This window comes from Aulonocara stuartgranti, assembly GCF_965226115.1.
Source record: "Aulonocara stuartgranti genome assembly, chromosome: 15".
Classification (NCBI taxonomy): Eukaryota; Metazoa; Chordata; class Actinopteri; order Cichliformes; family Cichlidae; genus Aulonocara; species Aulonocara stuartgranti.
In genome coordinates, this window is record NC_138951.1 from 16846123 (window position 1) to 16864397 (window position 18275).

The 18275-nt window shown below is 40.9% G+C and overlaps 1 protein-coding gene and 1 long non-coding RNA gene across 2 annotated transcripts in view; both read left to right on the plus strand.

Moving 5' to 3' along the window:
* Positions 1-18275, plus strand: part of LOC309689602 — a 395670-nt gene that overhangs the window by 232947 nt on the left and 144448 nt on the right. The gene's annotated exons all lie outside the window — the stretch shown is intronic.
* On the plus strand, positions 6854-17135 carry slc10a1 (solute carrier family 10 member 1). Its single transcript, XM_082506136.1, has 8 exons — positions 6854-6936; positions 9245-9451; positions 9540-9626; positions 10010-10122; positions 12382-12586; positions 13291-13469; positions 13590-13789; positions 14672-17135. Exons 2-8 carry the CDS (start codon positions 9263-9265, stop codon positions 14731-14733), a joined length of 1035 nt encoding a protein of 344 aa, XP_082362262.1. The 5' UTR covers positions 6854-6936; positions 9245-9262; the 3' UTR covers positions 14734-17135.

Sequence of the window (18275 nt, forward strand, 5' to 3'; positions counted from 1 at the left end):
CTCTAGTGCCACAATTTATTATATATTTTTATTTGGCTGGATGTCGACATACTTTTCAAATATTCAAATTACAATTAAATTTAATGCTGTGCATCATGTTATAGTAGCGAGATAGGACTTATGTGCTGCAAAAAACAGAATAAAGATAATTATTCTGTTTTTTGCAACAGTAACCAAAACAGAGGCCGTTTCTTCAGTGATACTAATTAGCATTTTTATCTTTCAAGCAGGTACGTTTTGACTCACTGTGCCTGTCTCACAACAGAATGCAGTCTGTGCTGTATGTCAGCTGTAGATCCCTTCAAGTGATTTACAGTAAATGGTGTTGGCTTTTTTGGAAATGCCAATCTCTGTTCTTTCTGCGTCATACTGGGACATCTTGCCAATTTGCTTCAATGGAGTATTACTGTTCTCCAGACTTTCTTTTTTATTTGCACGACATCCAGTACCTTGGATTACTGTGTCTAAAGAAGCACCTGTATATACAGTATCTCACGGGGTCCACGTGTTTTACTTAAACATCATTATATATATGAAATTTGTTCTATATACATATTTGAAAAATTTTATTAGTGTCTTGACTCAGATTGAATGTATCTCTATTCTATCTACATTTTAAATGCTTTTGTTATGATTTTTCTGTTTTCTTCATAAACAACTGGTCATGCAGGGTTAAGGGAAGGACGTGATTCTCACAGCGTAAAAGCTGACACAATTGACACAATAGGCCTGTAGTGTTTGGCCTGTTGATCTGTTGTAGTTGTTGCTGTTTAGAAGTTATTTTGATAATAAATGCAAATGCCATCCACCCATTCTCTTCCGCTTATCCGGTTCAAGGTCATGGGGAGTGGGAGTCTATTCTAGCTTCCATAAAGCAGGAGGCCGGATACACCCGAATGTATCCCGCCAGACACAGGGCTAATGCTATATAAAAATACACTAAATGAACTAAATAAGCTAAATGTTAATGTATTATACCAAAATCTCAGCCCACACCACTTTATAAGCTACTTTTGTGTTTATGTGTGTATCTTCTTCTTTTCAAATAAATAGAGCTACTCCACATGCTTCCCACAAGTCCATCGGCAACAGTGGAAACTCATCTTTTTTTTATTTTATTTATTTTATTTTTTTATTTTTTTGTGGTTGTCACAGTTACTCCTAGTAGTGTTTTATTTATTTTAAATCAGAGGAGACATTAATGGTTTCTGTAAATTTATGTTCAATTTATGACTCCAAAGGGACACAAGTGTGTTTGAAAGAGTTCTACTAGATGAAAAAATTTTCAGGGTCATATATCTGGTATTGTCTTTTTTTTTTTTTTTTTTTTTTTTGGCCTGTCCTGTTTGGCTCCCCCGCCCTCAGAACTGCCGTCCAAAGGCAAAGAAAGATGCCCAACGGATCCACCCCACCAAACCGACCATCCCAGCCTTGCCGCAATGGTCCACCCGATTCACCCTTTATCGTTCACTCTATTTTCACTTACTGAATACGGGACAGACTTGACTGGGGGAAAGAAGGGGAGAAAGAAAGAGGGAAAGAGAAACAGCTGAGAAGAGGGACGGGGGAGAAGGGCAAAAGACAAAAACCAACAGAACGGGCAGAGAAAAAAAAAATGCATATATCAATCACCTGGATCACCTGCTGAGAAAGAAAAAAGAAAGCAAGCAGAAGAGAACAAGAGTAATAGAATAAACAACATCACAATGATATATGGGAATATGACAGTAAATACTAAATGTTAAACATTATTGTGCAGCACATAAGATCAACAGAACACAGTGTGCTTTGAGGTAGGAGCCAAAAAGGGTGTAGTTTGTGGGTGTGATCACTCGTGTGTACACCTGTGAGCATGGACGCGCTTGTTTTTTGTTTTTTAAAAGGTTCCTTCATGTAATAATCTGCTAGAGGGTGTGGGGGGGCCACAGCCCCGTCCTCCAGGGCATGAAGCAGGTGTGGAGGAGATCAAAACTCCAGACATCCAGAGGCCCCCAGAACACAAGAGACCAAGGAAGACCAACAGAGGGGCAGCTGCGCCACTGTCCCGGAAAGAGCTGAGGAGAGTCCCAGATGAGGGCTCACTCAGCAGCCGCGGAGCAGAAGCCAGGGGGAGTTGCAGTGACGCGCCCGTGAGCTCCGCCGGCAGCCAGCTGCGCCTGAGTGACCGAGCCCCAGGCCGAGAGGCCGGGGGCACCCCACCTCCGAAGTGGCCCGAGCGAGCCCCAGGCTCCAGGCCCCGATAAGCGGCCGCCAAGGAGTGAGCCGGTGTGTACCTGGACGCCCACCCCCAGACACAAAGAACCACCAACGCACCGACACCTGAGGGAGTCCGCCACTGGCAGGGGAAGTGGTGGTAGGGGGAGATAGGCCTCCAAACCTTGGAGGGCCTGAGGTGTCCCCAGAGAGGTGGCGCCTGACACCCAACCTGACATATAGACACAGACATACAGGCACACACAGATACAAACATCCATTCCCACCCTCATGCTCTCATATGCACTTACTCCACACTCAACCAACGTGGAGACAGACATAAAGAGACGTTGTACACACAATCACACTCCCCAAGCGTACTCTACAAACCGGGTCTAGGTGCCCCCGCCCCTGGAGGGGGGAACTGCACCCAGACCCAGGTGGTGTTTCCCTTTTCCCTGCGGTGGGGGGAGGCAGACCGCCCCGACTCCGCAGCAGCAGGAAGGCTCCACACTCCAGACCGCAGTCGGACGGCCAACTCCTCCTCCTAGCCCCCCTGCTCCAGCAGGTCGCAGAGAATGGGGGTGAGAGAAGACTCCAAACCTCCCTCCACCCGCTCATTGTAGTGTTGATGCATGTGTGTTTTAAGGTGCATTTAAAACCCAGGAGGGCTTGGAGCTACCTGCCAAGGAGCAGCAGGTAAGCGCATGGTCCCTCCTGCTAGCCCTCAATGTCTATGTGTATTTAAAATTGAGAGGTGGGCAACGATGCCAGGGGTGGGGTGTACACCCTGATGGTACTTTGGACTCCGTGTATCGTGCCCACCCCCAAGATCCTATATGTATGTGTAATGAGAGTGTGAGTAATGTGAATGTCTAAGTTGTGGGATAAAATTGAGGCAGAGGCAGCCAGAAGGGGACAGGGGGGGGGGGGGGGGGGGGGGGTAGCCTCCTCTGCACCCTGGTGACATACCCCTACTCCAAGACCCTGCATGTGTGGGTGGTTGTGGTGGAGCGGGAAGAGGGAGGCAGCTGGAGATGGGGAGGGAAGGAAGGGAGGGGCAAGTGACCCCTCCCTGGGGCCAGCTCCCCCGCTGACCCCAGTAAGCACCCCCACACTCCGCGACCCGCCAGGGAAAGGGGGCCCAGGCCCATCCAGACCGGGGCCCAGTGCAGCAGCGCCGCCCGGCCCCACAGAGCCCGGGACAGTCCACCCAACCCCACCACAGAGAAAACTGCACCCACCCCACCATCCACTCATCTTCCAGACTACATAAGACAATAAACACCCAGGCTGAGATCTTCCTCCACCTCTCCTGTATCTCCCCCTCCTGCAGAGGGAGCTCCTGAGGAGAGGAAAGCTCCTGCAAGATGTGACAATCTCCCCCACCAGTTGAAGAGCCCCCCAGGTGGCTCGATGCACCGGCGGCACCCTGCTCCAGGGCTGGGCCCCCATGCACCCACCCGCCCACAACCCCGGCAACACACCAACCAGGACCCAAGCCCCGGAGGCCCGGTCCGGGTCCCAGCCCAGAGACGGAGCGCCCCCAGAACCTCACGCCCATCCCGGACCCATCTGGAAACTCATCTTTATCACAACTATAACCAAAAAACATCTTAAAGCATAAAGCAGGATGTACTGTTGTCATTTCAGAGCTACTTCTATCATTTTTGGCATGGAATTATGAGCTCTTGAAAGCCAGTGAGGAACTTGGCATCAGTATTCAGGTAACAATCTGTCAGCTGTACATAACTTGTGATCATGTGTGGAGTTTGTACCTGGCAGATGCTAATCTGCTGGCAAACCAGCAGGCAAAAAGGTATCATTGCAAGTATTTTTAGCAATAAAGCAAGACTGCAGACTCCTAATGACTGAATCATCTGTTTGTATTTTTAATGTTCTACTTTTGATAAATTCTGACATTTTAAGCATTAAAAGCCCATTTCGGGTGCATCATTCCTCATCTAAAAGCAGAGACCTCTTCTTTCTGTATGTTTGTTCAGCCACTCGTCATCTGTTGAAATTTGTTTTTAAATATGCAACCCCCTGGATATGTTAAGATGGTGTTTCTGTGATTACAGCATTGTGTTCAGACAAAGGGCTGCAAATTCTTTTTTTTATTTATACTCTGTGACTCATTGTGGTCCATAACCAACGGGGCAAACAGAAAACATCTTTGGGAATCTTCCTCAGGGATTTCCACAATGTCAACTCTTTCACAGATGTTCATCTTCAAAGACACAATGCCTCTTGCTTTAAAGGGCTAAGCCAGCAAGGACACACAAAAAGAAAACAAAGACACTTTTTGACTTCATAAAGTTAGAGGAAGTTATTAGTTACCAGTTCATTCAGATTTATTTTTTATTTTTTACATTTCCATTGCAGAAGCTCCTGGATGAGCTTCACCTCTTGAGGTGCTGAAGTCAGTTGTGCACTAGATAATAATAATGGGTTGGATTTATATAGCGCTTTTTAAGGCACCCAAAGCGCTTTACAATGCCACTATTCATTCACTCTCACATTCACACACTGGTGGAGGCAGCTACGGTTGTAGCCACAGCTGCCCTGGGGCAGACTGACAGAAGCGAGGCTGCCATATCGCGCCATCGGCCCCTCTGGCCAACACCAGTAGGCGGTAGGGTAAGGTGTCTTGCCCAAGGCAAGACACCACCTGATGAAGCCAGCTCGCACTTGAGAGGTTCAAAGCGCTGGGAATGAGAATCAGCACCTCCAAGTCTGAAGCCACGGTCCTCATCTGGAAAAGGGTGGAGTGCCCACTTCAGGTCAGGGATGAGTTACTGCTCCAAGTGGAGGAGTTTAAGTATCTCGGGGTCTTGCTCACGGGTGAGGTGAGAGGGGAGCGGGAGATCAACAGACGGAGTGGTGCTGTGACTGCAGTGATGTGGACACTATAGTTGTGTCCAAATTCATGGGCTGCATCCTCCTGAGGACCCGGCTCTCACGGTCTACGTGGGCCGGGTCCTCAGATGGTCGGGTAGGCCGGAAGTAAACGGCTGTGAAATTGGACAGTCTAACCTTCAGATTTGTGTCACCGCTGTCTTGGTGGAGTTTAATCAACTCAGCCGTCTGCTCTTTGCTATCTAAAATATAACAGGACACTGGTGTAAATTCTCGACTGTCTCACACTTCTGTTTAATCAGTTTTCTATTTGATGTTTATTCAGCTGTGTGAAAACCACCCGAGGGATAATTAAGTTTTATTTTATCTAATCTAATCTAACAACTTTAATCTCAGCCAAACTGATTCACTCATGAACAAATAAAACACTGAAAAAAGCCAAACAATAACATTTTTAGGTTGTCTAAGTGACTTATATATTACGTTTAACCTGAGTAGCGGAAGTCTGCGGTGATCTGAAAATGATGTGCCGGGAGTTGTGCCGTTCTCGGCAGCTCTAGTGACCCTCGAGCTCCCGGCTAGCTATCGAGCTGGCGGATAACAGACGTCTCCGAAAATGTCAGAGCACTTTTGCAAATATGCGATATCTTCATAAACTGAGCAGATATTTGAAGTTTACACAGCTACATTCTCGCCTGAAAATATGTTAAAAGTTTATTTTGTGACCCAGAAAGAGTAATAAGAGTAATATTAAAAACTTAGTAGCAGCCGCATTGTTCAAAACTGGAATTGGCTGGGCCGCGCTATGAGTTCTGGGATATGGTGGGCCATGAAGGATACACCCGACCCATCCTTCAAATTCTGGGAAAAGGAGGACGCATTTTTCGGCTGCATTCGGAGGAGTCTACGAATTTGGACAGCCGTCGTCGCGTTGCTGTGGCATAATCGGCCTACAAATGCAGCCTCAGGAGGATGCAGCCCATGAATTTGGACACGACCTATACCAGTCTGTCCTGGTGACGAGAGAGCTTAAAAGTAGCTGGTAGCTGACAGGGATGCCTACTGGGTGAGGCATGTCCCCCCAGGTGGAGGTCCCTGAGCAGGCCCAGAAGAGAGAGATTACATGTCTCGGCTCTCATCTCTGAATGTCTTGGTGTTGGGCTTTCCTTCAACAACAACAACTACAACAGCTCAACAGGCCAAACCCTACAAACCACTGCCCCATCCCTTTCTGCCTCAAATATTTGTCAGTAATTCTAAAATTTTAAGCACTAAATGACCATTTTTGGTGCATTATTTTTCATCTACAAGCAAAGCCTCACACAGGCATGTCTTTTTCTGGATATTTGTTCAAAATGCAACCCCCTTGTTCCTTCAATTACAGCTAATCAACAGGATACGCAGAAAACATCTTTGGGGACTCTTCGAGGAATTCCACAGTGCTGACTCCTTCACAGATGTTCACTGTCAAAGACACAATGCGTTCTTATCGGATTCATTCTTTGAATCAGATAAGATTCAAAGAATCTTATCAAAGAATCTTATCTTGCTGATCTGATTCATTCAAAGAATGAATCAGATCAGCAAGGACCCACAAAAACAATACATGGACACCTTTTGATTTTCTAAAGTTAGAGAAAGTTATTCGTTAATAGTTCAGTCTTTTTTTGTTTGTTTGTTTCTTATCGTTTTTCATTACAGAAACTCCCGGAGGAGATTGTTTTCTCTTAAAGTGCTGTAGTCAGCTGTGCACTAGATGGCACCTCTGCGCAAACAGAAGCCTCCATGTGTCATTTGTTACAGATAACAGGAGTGTCAACACAAAAGAGTTGATTTAATGACAAAGAGACGAGAGACGAGGAAAGGAAGAATCTGTCCCAGAAGGTAAAGAAAGCACTGAATACAGCAATATATATATATATATATATATATATATATATATATATTTAAATATATATATATATATATATATATATATATATATATATATATATATATATATATATATATATATATATATATATATATATATATATATATATTCAATTTAAAACTGCAGCTGTTCATTTCTTGGAAATCATCTTGAGAATTTTCCTAATTTCTTCTTTTTCCTACTTTCTGCAGACTGACCTCTATATTTAGGTGTGCAATTTTCACCTTCAGCACAGTCAAAAAGTAATGCTTGACACCTTTATGGAGCTTTGCTGTGCTGTAGGGTTTTTTTCCCCCCAAACATGTTCTTGTTTATATGAGCAGAAAACAGAGATGTGCAATCTTGTGAAAGTAATTTGTGTGCACACAGCATGTGAGCATGCCAGCAGGGAGGATGTGGTTGTCACATGGAGATGGAGGCATGCTGGAGTTTGAGGTTTGAAACAAGCAAATGCTGCATGTTGTTGTGCATTAATGCACAGATTAACTAGATTTAAGTGACTTTCAGCGAGACATATGCTTTGTTTAGCTAACTATGCCATGTTAAACACGTTTTATCCAAGTGTTTTTGGTTAAATGTCAAGCACTGTACTTTTAAATGACTTTAAACTCCTTCATCTTCTTGTAAACACAAAATAAGTCATTTTATATGACTGTGTATGCAGCACTGTGTGTGCTATAAAAACAGGATGGTATAAGGTGTGTAGGCTGCAGCAGCATTACCTCAAACACAGTAAGGGAATTCAAAGGAGTTTCAAAGTCTGAACATCTACAGCACATGTAATGATTACATTAAATGGTCTCAGGCCCATATAATGTGTACTATGACCTGTACAACTACTATCTCAAAACAGGGAACTTATCTCAGGTCCACACAACATCGAGCTTTCTGGGAAAGCAAACAAAGTAGAAACCGTTAAGAGCGATTCAGTGAGGAATGAGACCCCTTTATTTGACTCTCTGATCTAGTTTTATAATTTATTTTCATATATTTTATTTAAGTGAACAAAACTAACTGATATTAAACACCTTTTTCAAGAGGAGTGCACCATAAAGCAGCTTCAACCTATCGAGGATTTCTCTGCATTAACTAGCTCAATAAAACTTAAAATTATCCAATTAGAGAACTTGAATTCCATCGTAATTATTAAGGTTTGTTTTTGCTTCAATCTCTGTGTATGCTCACATACAACAGAGTGTTTGATGGACAAAGGATACTCCTTTAAAGATGACAGTGTTCATATTCAGGGCTGAAAGCATCAATGGTTTCTAAGAGGAGTAATGGAGGCTGTTTACATCCACTGTGACTGACCATCGCTGAACAGAGACATTGTCTAATGACAACAGCTATCAGCCATCTACGATACAATCTTGCGAACCTTTTCCACTCACACCTAGCCTCTAGTGATCTCAAGAAGTCACATGATAGGGTGGGGCAAAGTCTGGTTTCACCCTTAACCCTCTAGCATTTTAATGAGCCATGCCTTGTTTCACACCTTGGCTCATGTGATGATCCACATGATTACTAGTAGGTCAATGACCACCCCTAAATAGGAAAACCTACATTAGGAGATTAATACCTGGGCCTATCCTCCTTTGGGCTTTAGAACTGAAGAAGCCTCTTGGATGAGAAGTGAAACATCCTCACAAACTTAAAGAAGGCGGGTTACCGCTTATTTTAAGCTCTCAAGGTTATAATGACCTGGATGACTGAGACCACACAGATGTGTTTAATGCTTCATTTCACTCTTCTGTCACTGAAATTGAACAGAATGAATGCTAAACAGAACAAACCTTTCATGGAAAAACATTGAAAATAAAAATGCAGGTCCTGCAAATAAGGCAGTTGTTAATCTTGGTAATAAATATGCCAATATACATATCATTAGCAATCTGACACGTTCAACTTGTTAAACCTTAACCTCCATACATTTGGAGGTTAAAGTTGCTCATTCATTGACCTGACTTTATTTTGCTTCACAGTGCATCACTCTGGCCTAATGAGCAGCAAACATAGTACCAACTGCAAAACCTGCAAAAAGCCAAAGTTAACTGTCACGGACTGCATTGCACACAACACCAAATCCATTGTGCAAGACTCACGGTTAAAACAGCTACAATTCCAACCAAATGCACCATAAATATTAGAACAGTCACACTGACTGAAATTTAATGCACCTCTTCTGTGCTCAGGATACAAAATTCTTTGAATGAGCCTGCAAAAGTCAGCCTGCTCTATCATTTGATTTTCCACTCACAGCTCTGATTTGAAGGCACCATGGACCACACAGTGGATATTATCTCCGATCCAGATCCGTGGCTCAACAACACAAATGCAAACAGCACCTCCAGTTACATGCCTACCATGTCACCAGTAATGGACAAAACCATCAACATAATTATGATAATTGTCTTATTTGTGACCATGGTTTCACTGGGATGCACCATGGAGGTGTCCAAGATCAAGGTGACTACAGCAAGTTCAGTTTCATATGTGAGCTAAATGTAAGGAGACAATCTTATGCTAATGTGAACTTTTCTTCTTCTGTTTCCAGCATCATATGAGAAAACCTAAGGGGGTGGCTATCGCAGTCGTGGCTCAGTATGGCATAATGCCTCTCACAGCTTTTTTCTTAGCTAAGGTTGGTACTGATGCAAAGTGAAATAAGAGTATAAACACTACAGTAAGAAAGGCAGTAGGCATAATATGTTTGTACTGGAAAATATTTGTGTTCCTGTTTTTTCTTTACTTCATTTTTAATTGTCATTTCTAATGTTAGTAGCGCTAAAACAGTAAAATAAAGTATTTTCTGTTTTTTTCTGAATATATAAAATGGTCATTTAATCTGTTCACTGATTAAGAATTTATTCATGAACTATGACATTAACTGCAGAGGAATCATCAGTAATTAAAAAAAGTAATTAAAGAAAATGCTAAAGGTATTCTTAGTGCACATTTGTGTCATTATGAGATCTTGCTTTTGTTGCTTTTGCATATGAGGTTACTATGATTATTGCGTTACAGCTGTTTAAGTTGGCTGAAATAGCAGCTGTGGTGATTCTGATCTGTGGCTGCTGTCCCGGAGGAGCTCTCTCCAACATCCTGGCTTTGGCTCTTCAGGGCGACATGAACCTCAGGTACACAAACAGAAAATATTTAGCTACAAAACTGTTAATGCATTGGGTTTTTTCTTAAACGATCAAACGCACAAAGACATAAATCCTTAGAGATTATTAGTCTTTATTTTATTTGTAAAATTCAAAACCCCTTACTGCGGGAGGAAGTGCATTCCTAAATGGTTTGCTGTTAAAATCTCACATTTTTTAGGTATCTTCTTCTGACACCTCCAAATCCAGATGGTTTAATTTTCTTTGAAACAACTTTAAATATCACACAAGTTAAAGACACAAACCTGAAACCGTTTGTGTTTGTTTAAATTCAGTTCTGGGAAAAGATATGCAATAAACTGTTTTTTTTTTAAGTTAAGCAACCTCATCCGTCTTGTTATCATACCGCTGATAATCATAATACACCTTGCAGTCTGAAAAGCAGTGATACACGTTATTAGAAATGAATGTCTTACAGATCATCAACATTTTATCATAACAGAGCGACACCTAGGCGTTATACTTTCACTCGGCTAGCCTTTCACCTCGTCTCTTATCTCTCCCTTATGAAGCAACAGGTGGTTACTTTAGGCTTCGAGACAGTCCTCCTTTATCTGATATGTGAGGACCTCGTTTGGCCTGTTGCTCTTAAACATGATCAGTGAGGACAGACTGTGGGCAATGAGGGCAAAGAATGCAGATTGTTTCAGTCACTACAAGCTTGTTATCTTGTTATATAACCAAGTGCCTGGAAGAACATCGTTATCTCACACAACCCCACTAATGTTTTATGAATTAGAATTTTTGTTTTTGTTTCATTTGGGATCAAGAAAATGACCACTGACAAAACAGGAACTCTGATCAACAAAGGAATGTTAACAAGAGCGTAATGGCATGTACTAGAGTTGCATAACACAGTGTAGCAGCCAACCTTGTAACAATTAGTTGGCAAGCATGTCATGGGCTCCCAAACCAGCAAAAATAACACAAGCAATGTTTCGGCAGGATATGAGGAATTTCCAGTTAGGCAGGGTTTTGGAAGTAATGCATGAGGCTCCCAAACGGTGAGCTGCTCACAAGAGGAAAAGTGGGAAAACTGGACTGTGCTTTTGATAGCATGTAGAAATAAGAGGAACATCCACTCTGCGATCTTAACAATTAACATAAGGACTGCTCTTGGCTTCTAGAGACCTTGCTGCTTAATTTAGACATGATATTCAATTCAATTCAATTCTATTTATGTGCCAAATCACAACAACAGTCACGTCAAGGTGCTTTATATTGTAAGGTAGACTGTACAATAATACATACAGAGAAAAACCCAAGAATCATTTGATCCCTATGAGAAAGCACTTTGGTGACAGTGGGAAGGAAAAACTCCCTTTTAACAGGAAGAAACCTCCAGCAGAACCAGGCTCAGGGAGGGGGGGACATCTGCTGGGACCAATTGGGGTGAGAGAAGGAAGACAGGATAAGACATGTTCTGGAAGAGAGCCAAAGATTAATAATAAGTATGATTCAGTGCAGAGAGGTATATTAACACATAATGAGTGAGAAATGTGACTGAAGAAACACTCAGTATGATATGAAGTCTTTCCACTGGGCTCTTGCTTGCTATTTGTAAAAACTGCTTTTCTTCAGTCAAATTTTACCTCATCTAGATTATAATATTTTCAATTTTCAATTCACTTTTTGTAAAGGGGAATTAAAGTCCAGAGCATTCAATTTCTGGTAAAACGGGAATGTTTCGCAGTGGATTTTTGTTGCCTTTTTGCCTTGAAACCCTAAGTAATGTACACATGGCTGCACAAATATTCTTCTTCTACTATTTCTTGTTGTTGTTCATATTAATTATTTTTTTCTTCTCATTGCTTGGCTTAACCTCAGAATACTGATACTGAATACACATTATTTATGTTGTATGTAAACACATCTGAGACAGAAATATAGTCTTTCTGCAGTTTAGAAAGAGACAGTATATTTCTTCCACATTGGTTTCTCTTCATTGGCTCATAGGGGGTCATCTGATTGCAGGGTCTTTACCTTGCAAAATAAAGCACCTTGAGGTAACTGTTGTTGTGATTTGGCACTATATAAACAGAATGTATTTAACCTCTGGAACAGTCAGAATTTGTGCAACCTGTTCGTGTTGTGTTTATGAAGTGTCTCACACTATGATAAATTTTGAATGCATTTTGTCAACATAATGCTGAGAAGGAAATTTTGAGCATTATGGTGCTACAAAAAGATAAAAGCTGTCATGGTCTCACGCTTATCTTTTTCCTTCAGCATCGTGATGACCTCTTGCTCAACGTTGCTGGCTCTTGGTATGATGCCTCTCCTGCTCTACCTCTACTGTCAGGGTTTCTCCGACCTGCAGAACGCTGTCCCTTATGTTGAAATTATCGTATCACTGGTCATGATCCTGGTGCCGTGCGGCATTGGCATCATCATCAATACCTACAGGCCGCAGTACTCAAAGATCATCACAAAGGTCTGTGCATACTCACAAGAGTCTGAAGGTTGGACAGATCACTAGAACTGATAAACAGTGTTGATTAACTGGCACAGAGATGTTTATCAGTACATCATCAGTCAAAACTTTCTTACATCAATCAAGTGTTTGATTTTGTGTGTCACATGTTTTAAATGAATCTTTCTCATTTTTCTCACATCACATGACTACCCAGTGAGTCCTAAAGAGTTCTTTGGACCAGGGTGGTATATAGGTAACTAGGTCAATGTGAACCAGTACATGGTTTAGAGAATGGTGTTCTGGTTTTTGGATGGTAAAGGATCTCTGTATCACTTCGAAATCAGAAATCAGGCTTCACTATTTGTTACTGGATCGGCTTATTTTTGGTTTTGATCTTTTTATTGGATCTGTTGACAACAGAGTCAGGTCCTTAAGTTTTTCAACAGTCATTTTTTGTAGTTTTGCATCTGTACACAATCATGGTGGGTTTTAAATCAAGCAATCAAGTTGTGACTCAAGTCAGACTTTCAGCTTTAATTTAAAAAAAGTAATTACCTTAACTGTTTACTACTGTGGTCAAATACAAGTTCAGCTCACAATGTTTTATCTGCCACATTTGTTATGAAGTAAAAGGGAATACGCCTCATTTTGCCTTAAAATGCTTGTCAGTCAACTGTCAAATTGCTATGGAGTTGATTTGTTTCGTGTCCTGCTGTTTGCAGGTAGGCCTAATTATAATGATGATTTTTATTGTGGTGATCGTCACCTTAACCAACATTGGAATCGGAAGAGTCATGCTGACTGTGCTGTCTCCTCCGCTCTTGGCCATCGCTGCTCTCATGCCTTTGATAGGCTACTCCTTTGGATATGTCCTCTCTGCGATCTTCAGACTCAGCCAGTCGTAGGTTCTTTGGCTTAATTCAGTCATCGAGTCAAGTCAAGGCAGTCACATCAAAGATGAAAGAATTATGAGCCTTTCTGTTTATATTCATGACTCATGAACATGTGTGTCTGTCACCAGGGAGCGGAGGACCGTTTCTGTGGAAACAGGCTGTCAGAACATCCAGCTGTGCATCACCATATTGAAGATAGCTTTCCCCCAGGAAGTGATAGGCCCTCTGTTTCTGTTCCCAATGATCTATGGGTCTTTTCAGGTGACGGAGGCATTGGTGCTCGTCGTGCTGTTCAGGTGCTACCGAAGGTTCACGAAAAAGGAGAAAGGTACATCAGGTTATCTAAGGCCTTTTATGACACAAGAAAAAACATGGGGAACAAACAGGGAGAGTAAACAAGAATAAGTTCAGCCTTGACCCTTTATAGTGTTGATGATTAATAACAGTTGTTAGTGGGCATTAATCTAAGCAAGGCAGATTTGATGTAAGCTTTTATTTTGTAGGTTATAGAGACCAATCTTGAACCTCTAATGACATACCCTCATTTGTTTCCTCATTTAATAGCATCAAAACTGACCTTTTATAAAGGTACATAGAACATAGAGGGGTGTTTATTCTACTGTATATAATTTCCTTGTTATTCATCTGAACTAAAGATATTAAATATAAAACAGACTGGAGTCTGAATTACAAGTATGAGATCTTAGAATAAATTTTGTTAGTTTTTAAAACAAAGGCTGTTGTAAATGTTGGGAAGGACCAGTTTATACTTTAGTCATGCTGAAACACTGAAACAAGACTTTTCACCTTAAAAAAACAAAAAAACAATGTCACTAAAAATATAAGGTATGAAGGCTCTAATACAAACAGTAAAGCCTTGCATTTGTGTTTTTTAAAAATTGGAAGAATAGTGTTAAAAATACTTTTTGATGTGTAGCGCAAGGGAAAGCTGGACTTTTTTCCACAACATACTTTTTGACTTCTCATTACAGTAAAGCACAAATATAATTTTTCTGTCCTGTCAGCCAGCATGAAGTAGCTCTCTTAAACACTGTTGGTGCTTTTTTCTGCTTCCATGTGTCAAAATTGGCCTATTTTTTATGTAGATGAATATCCAGACCACAGAGTTTCATATTTCACCACAAGTTGATCAACTTTTGTGCAAGATCTCGGTTTGTGTTTATAATGGATCTGCTTATTTGACTCACAGAGACTTACCAGCCTGCGGTCACTGAAGAGGAGCTGAAAGAGATGACTGAGGGGACTGTGTGACCTCAATCACCACCCATGTATTGTACAGCCTACAGCTGACTAAACAAACAGAAAAATGCACAGCCGTATAGCTGGTCTTGATTTTTATACTGTATTGTGATCTGAAACCTCTAAGTGCATTAGAAACTTCAGTTTTTTATTGGTTAAGTCTATTGTCTTTCTACACCATGCAAACATCATCATAGTTTTGACTGAAAATAAAATCTTCATGTACAAAAATGTATTTTTACAAACTCATTTGAAGACTACATTTAAAAGTCTGCAATCTACACATGAATCCCAAATAAAAGCACAGCCACGCAATATAATGCAAGAAGGAACAGCATCCTTTAGTCAGTCGTAACTATGGCCATAAAAAGCATGAACATATGTGATTGCAACATTATAATTGCAAACATGTGCTGCTGCTAGTCCATTCAGAGCTTTTATTGTCACCAAGAGGGCCGTCTTCGTAAGCTGGAAAACAAAAAACAACTTGGACTTCTTACAGTGGAAGAATCTCTTTCTTTAGATCCTTGGAAAAAGCTCAACAAGTTCAACAAGAAATAATCAGTTATCATCAGTAAACTAACACATGTTTTTCCATTGCATAATGTGATTGCAATTTGATGATTGATGATTTTGCAGAGTAGTTTGTGATGAATCATCTGCTGAATGTAAATAAGACCAGAGAGATTGTGATCAGCTTCAGAAGGAAGAGGACAGCTACAGAACCCATCACTGTCCTTGGACAGGATGATGCTGTGGTGTGACACAGGTATCATAGAGTATGTGTATAAGGAAGGCAAGGAAACGAATTTCTTAATTTAGAGGAGCTTATTGGGTAATAGTTGAGTAAAGGTCTCACTGATGTTAAACACGTTTTCAAGAGAGACCTGAGAGCTGCACCATGAAGCAGGTTCAGGTTAAAATCCCCAGTTATCAACTTCTTATTACTTGTTATCACTGGCTTCATGCTTCACATAAAACAGGGTGGCCTGTCGTTGGACTGTCATGTCTGCAACTTAAAAGAAACGGTGATAGAAGAATATGAGAGACATCAAGACAGCAAAACTGGATGCAGGACTGCTTTTTCTGGCCTGCTGGAGGGGAGGTGATTCAAGGTGACTCATTTTCTACATTGAATATTCACTATAATACCTCAAGTGTATGAGTTTTATTAACTGTAATACCAGCAATGTACAAAATATTTGTCAGAAATCTTTGGCAAATTAAAAAAAAAAAAGTGGAGGACAAGAGAAAACTGCAGCGGATGGTGAGGGCGGCAGAATGGGCAACTGCCACTTCACTAACCCCCCTCAGAGTAGGGCTGTGCGATATGACCAAAATCTCATATCCCGATATAAAACATCTATCGTCCAATAACGATATAAATCACAAAAATGTAACATTTTCTGTAAATTCGGTGAAGCTCGGGTAGCTGAAGTGTTTCCAGCTGGGCATCGTGCACTGTAAAATGTAATATTGTGTTTAATTAAAAATATTAAAAAGGCTGAACTTAGTTTTTATCAATTTGTTATTAGAACTCGATTTAAATAAGTTACCAGTACTTTTTATGCAAACACGCTGATAAACTCAATTTATTTGAGTTGTCTTAACTTAGAAAAACTAAGTAAGATGGAAGTTTTGCTTCTCAGTGCGGAAGGATGAAAGATGTGTTTTGAAAATGCCACGTGACTACCGTCCTCCTCCCTCTCGGATCAGTTCGCATGTTCATGGTGCCAGAATTTGTTATGGAATATGTTGAGCAAACCTGGAAAAGCGTCAGCTCAAGATATTATTGTTGTCATTGCTGTGGATCTTTACCTGATACACTGACTTGGCGAGTAAATGTTTACTCTTATTCAAACTGATTTTGTGGCTTCTCTTAGTTTAGCACCAGGTTTATAATCTTGTTAGCTAGTTAGTGTTAGCCTACACTGTTCCAAAAATAGTAATGTCAAATGATTTTACTGTGTATTTTACAGATGTGTACTGTTTTTCTAGAATATCATTACATTTACATAAGTAGACTGTGATCTGACACGTCAAATGTAAAATAACATAACATCACTGTAAATGTAATAAAACACAATTTACTTGTTTGTTAAATATATTTTGTTGTACATATGCATATTTAGATTGTAAAAATACATCCAGAAATGTCTCCCATCATGCCTTGGGACATGTGCTGCTGTTTAGATGTTCTTGTTTTATTGTTTATGGTTACGTTACTTTAAACCGTTATCTTGAATGTTGTGTTTACGCCGTGGTGCAGAGTCACTGACAGTTGTTGTTTTGTAGAGAGAGTGCTGTACCATGAGTGACTTCTGTTGTGCTGTTGTTGAACATTGAGGCACATTGTAGCACCATAAGTGTTTTATTAAGGAGCTCCCCCTACCAGCTTGGAGTTAAATAACAAGCTCAAGCTCTCTCTTTGAGCTTCTTTGTTAAGATTTCTCTGCATGCCACAATGTAAAACATTGCATGGCCACGCTGTGCTAATTATATGTATTGAAAAAGAAATGTAGAGGTAGGAATTGCAATTAATATAAATAACATGACGCTAAGCATCGGCCAATGAATGTGAACTAACAACAAGGTTGCGGGTAACGCTGCGACCGTAGGAAAAAACCCTAATATGAAGGTATTTTTCTGTGCATTTTACAGTAATGTTCTGTTCTTCTAGAATATCATTAAAGTTACGTAAATAGACTTTGACTTCACATTTTGAATGTAAATTAACACTAAATCACTGTAATGTAATACAACATAATTGTCATGATTATTAAATGTATCTGTCTGTACATATGCATATTTAGAATGTTAAAATACATTCACAAATGTATCATGATCTCACAAATATCTGTCCGTTATTTGAAAGATCGAATTCAAATGTAATGCTATGGAAAAGTATATAACATGATCCCTATAAGCTTGTGTTACATCACATAAGTATTATTATCGTTGCGAATTAAGCCGTTCGTGGCTCAAGAGTTGGCAGTTCGCCTTGTGATCAGAAGATTGCCGGTTCGCGCCCCGGCTCGGACACTCTCCGTCGTTGTGTCCGTGGTCAAGACTCTTCACCTACCGCCTACTAGTGATAACCAAAGGGGCCGATGGTGCGATATGGCAGCCTCGCCTCTGTCAGTCTGTCCCAGGGCATGCAATCAATTATTACTTAAACCAGCTGTTAACTGTATATTTCTGTACATTTACGTATTATGATTCATATTTCCACATTCAGTCACCTTGTTTATAGATAATTTCATTGTTTGATCTTCGGGAGGTGCAGCTGTAACAGGGTCATAAATCACATCTTGTTATAATTACACAAAATGTGTTCTAAACCCCCAAACCGTTCCTTTTATACCTGACTTTTAGGACCTCCAAGCCTGTAGTTATGTTCATTATCAGTTAGAGCCCCTCCTCATTCTTTTCTTCTTCTTCTTTGGTGCACTCCTATAAATACAGTGTACCCCTTTTGCCTCTCCCCTTTTCTACAATTCCCCTGTGGGAGAGGTGGGTGTCATTTCTTTCCAACACCTTAAAACACACATATA

What these genes read in the sequence shown, in the direction of transcription:
- slc10a1 (XM_082506136.1), top strand. Translation starts at nt 9,263, where the DNA reads ATGGACCACACAGTGGATATTATCTCCGATCCAGATCCGTGGCTCAAC. An exon ending in CAGGGCGACATGAACCTCAG is followed by an intron (nt 10,123 to 12,381) that starts GTACACAAACAG and finishes TTTTTCCTTCAG; the next exon opens with CATCGTGATGACCTCTTGCT. An exon ending in GTTCACGAAAAAGGAGAAAG is followed by an intron (nt 13,790 to 14,671) that starts GTACATCAGGTT and finishes TTTGACTCACAG; the next exon opens with AGACTTACCAGCCTGCGGTC.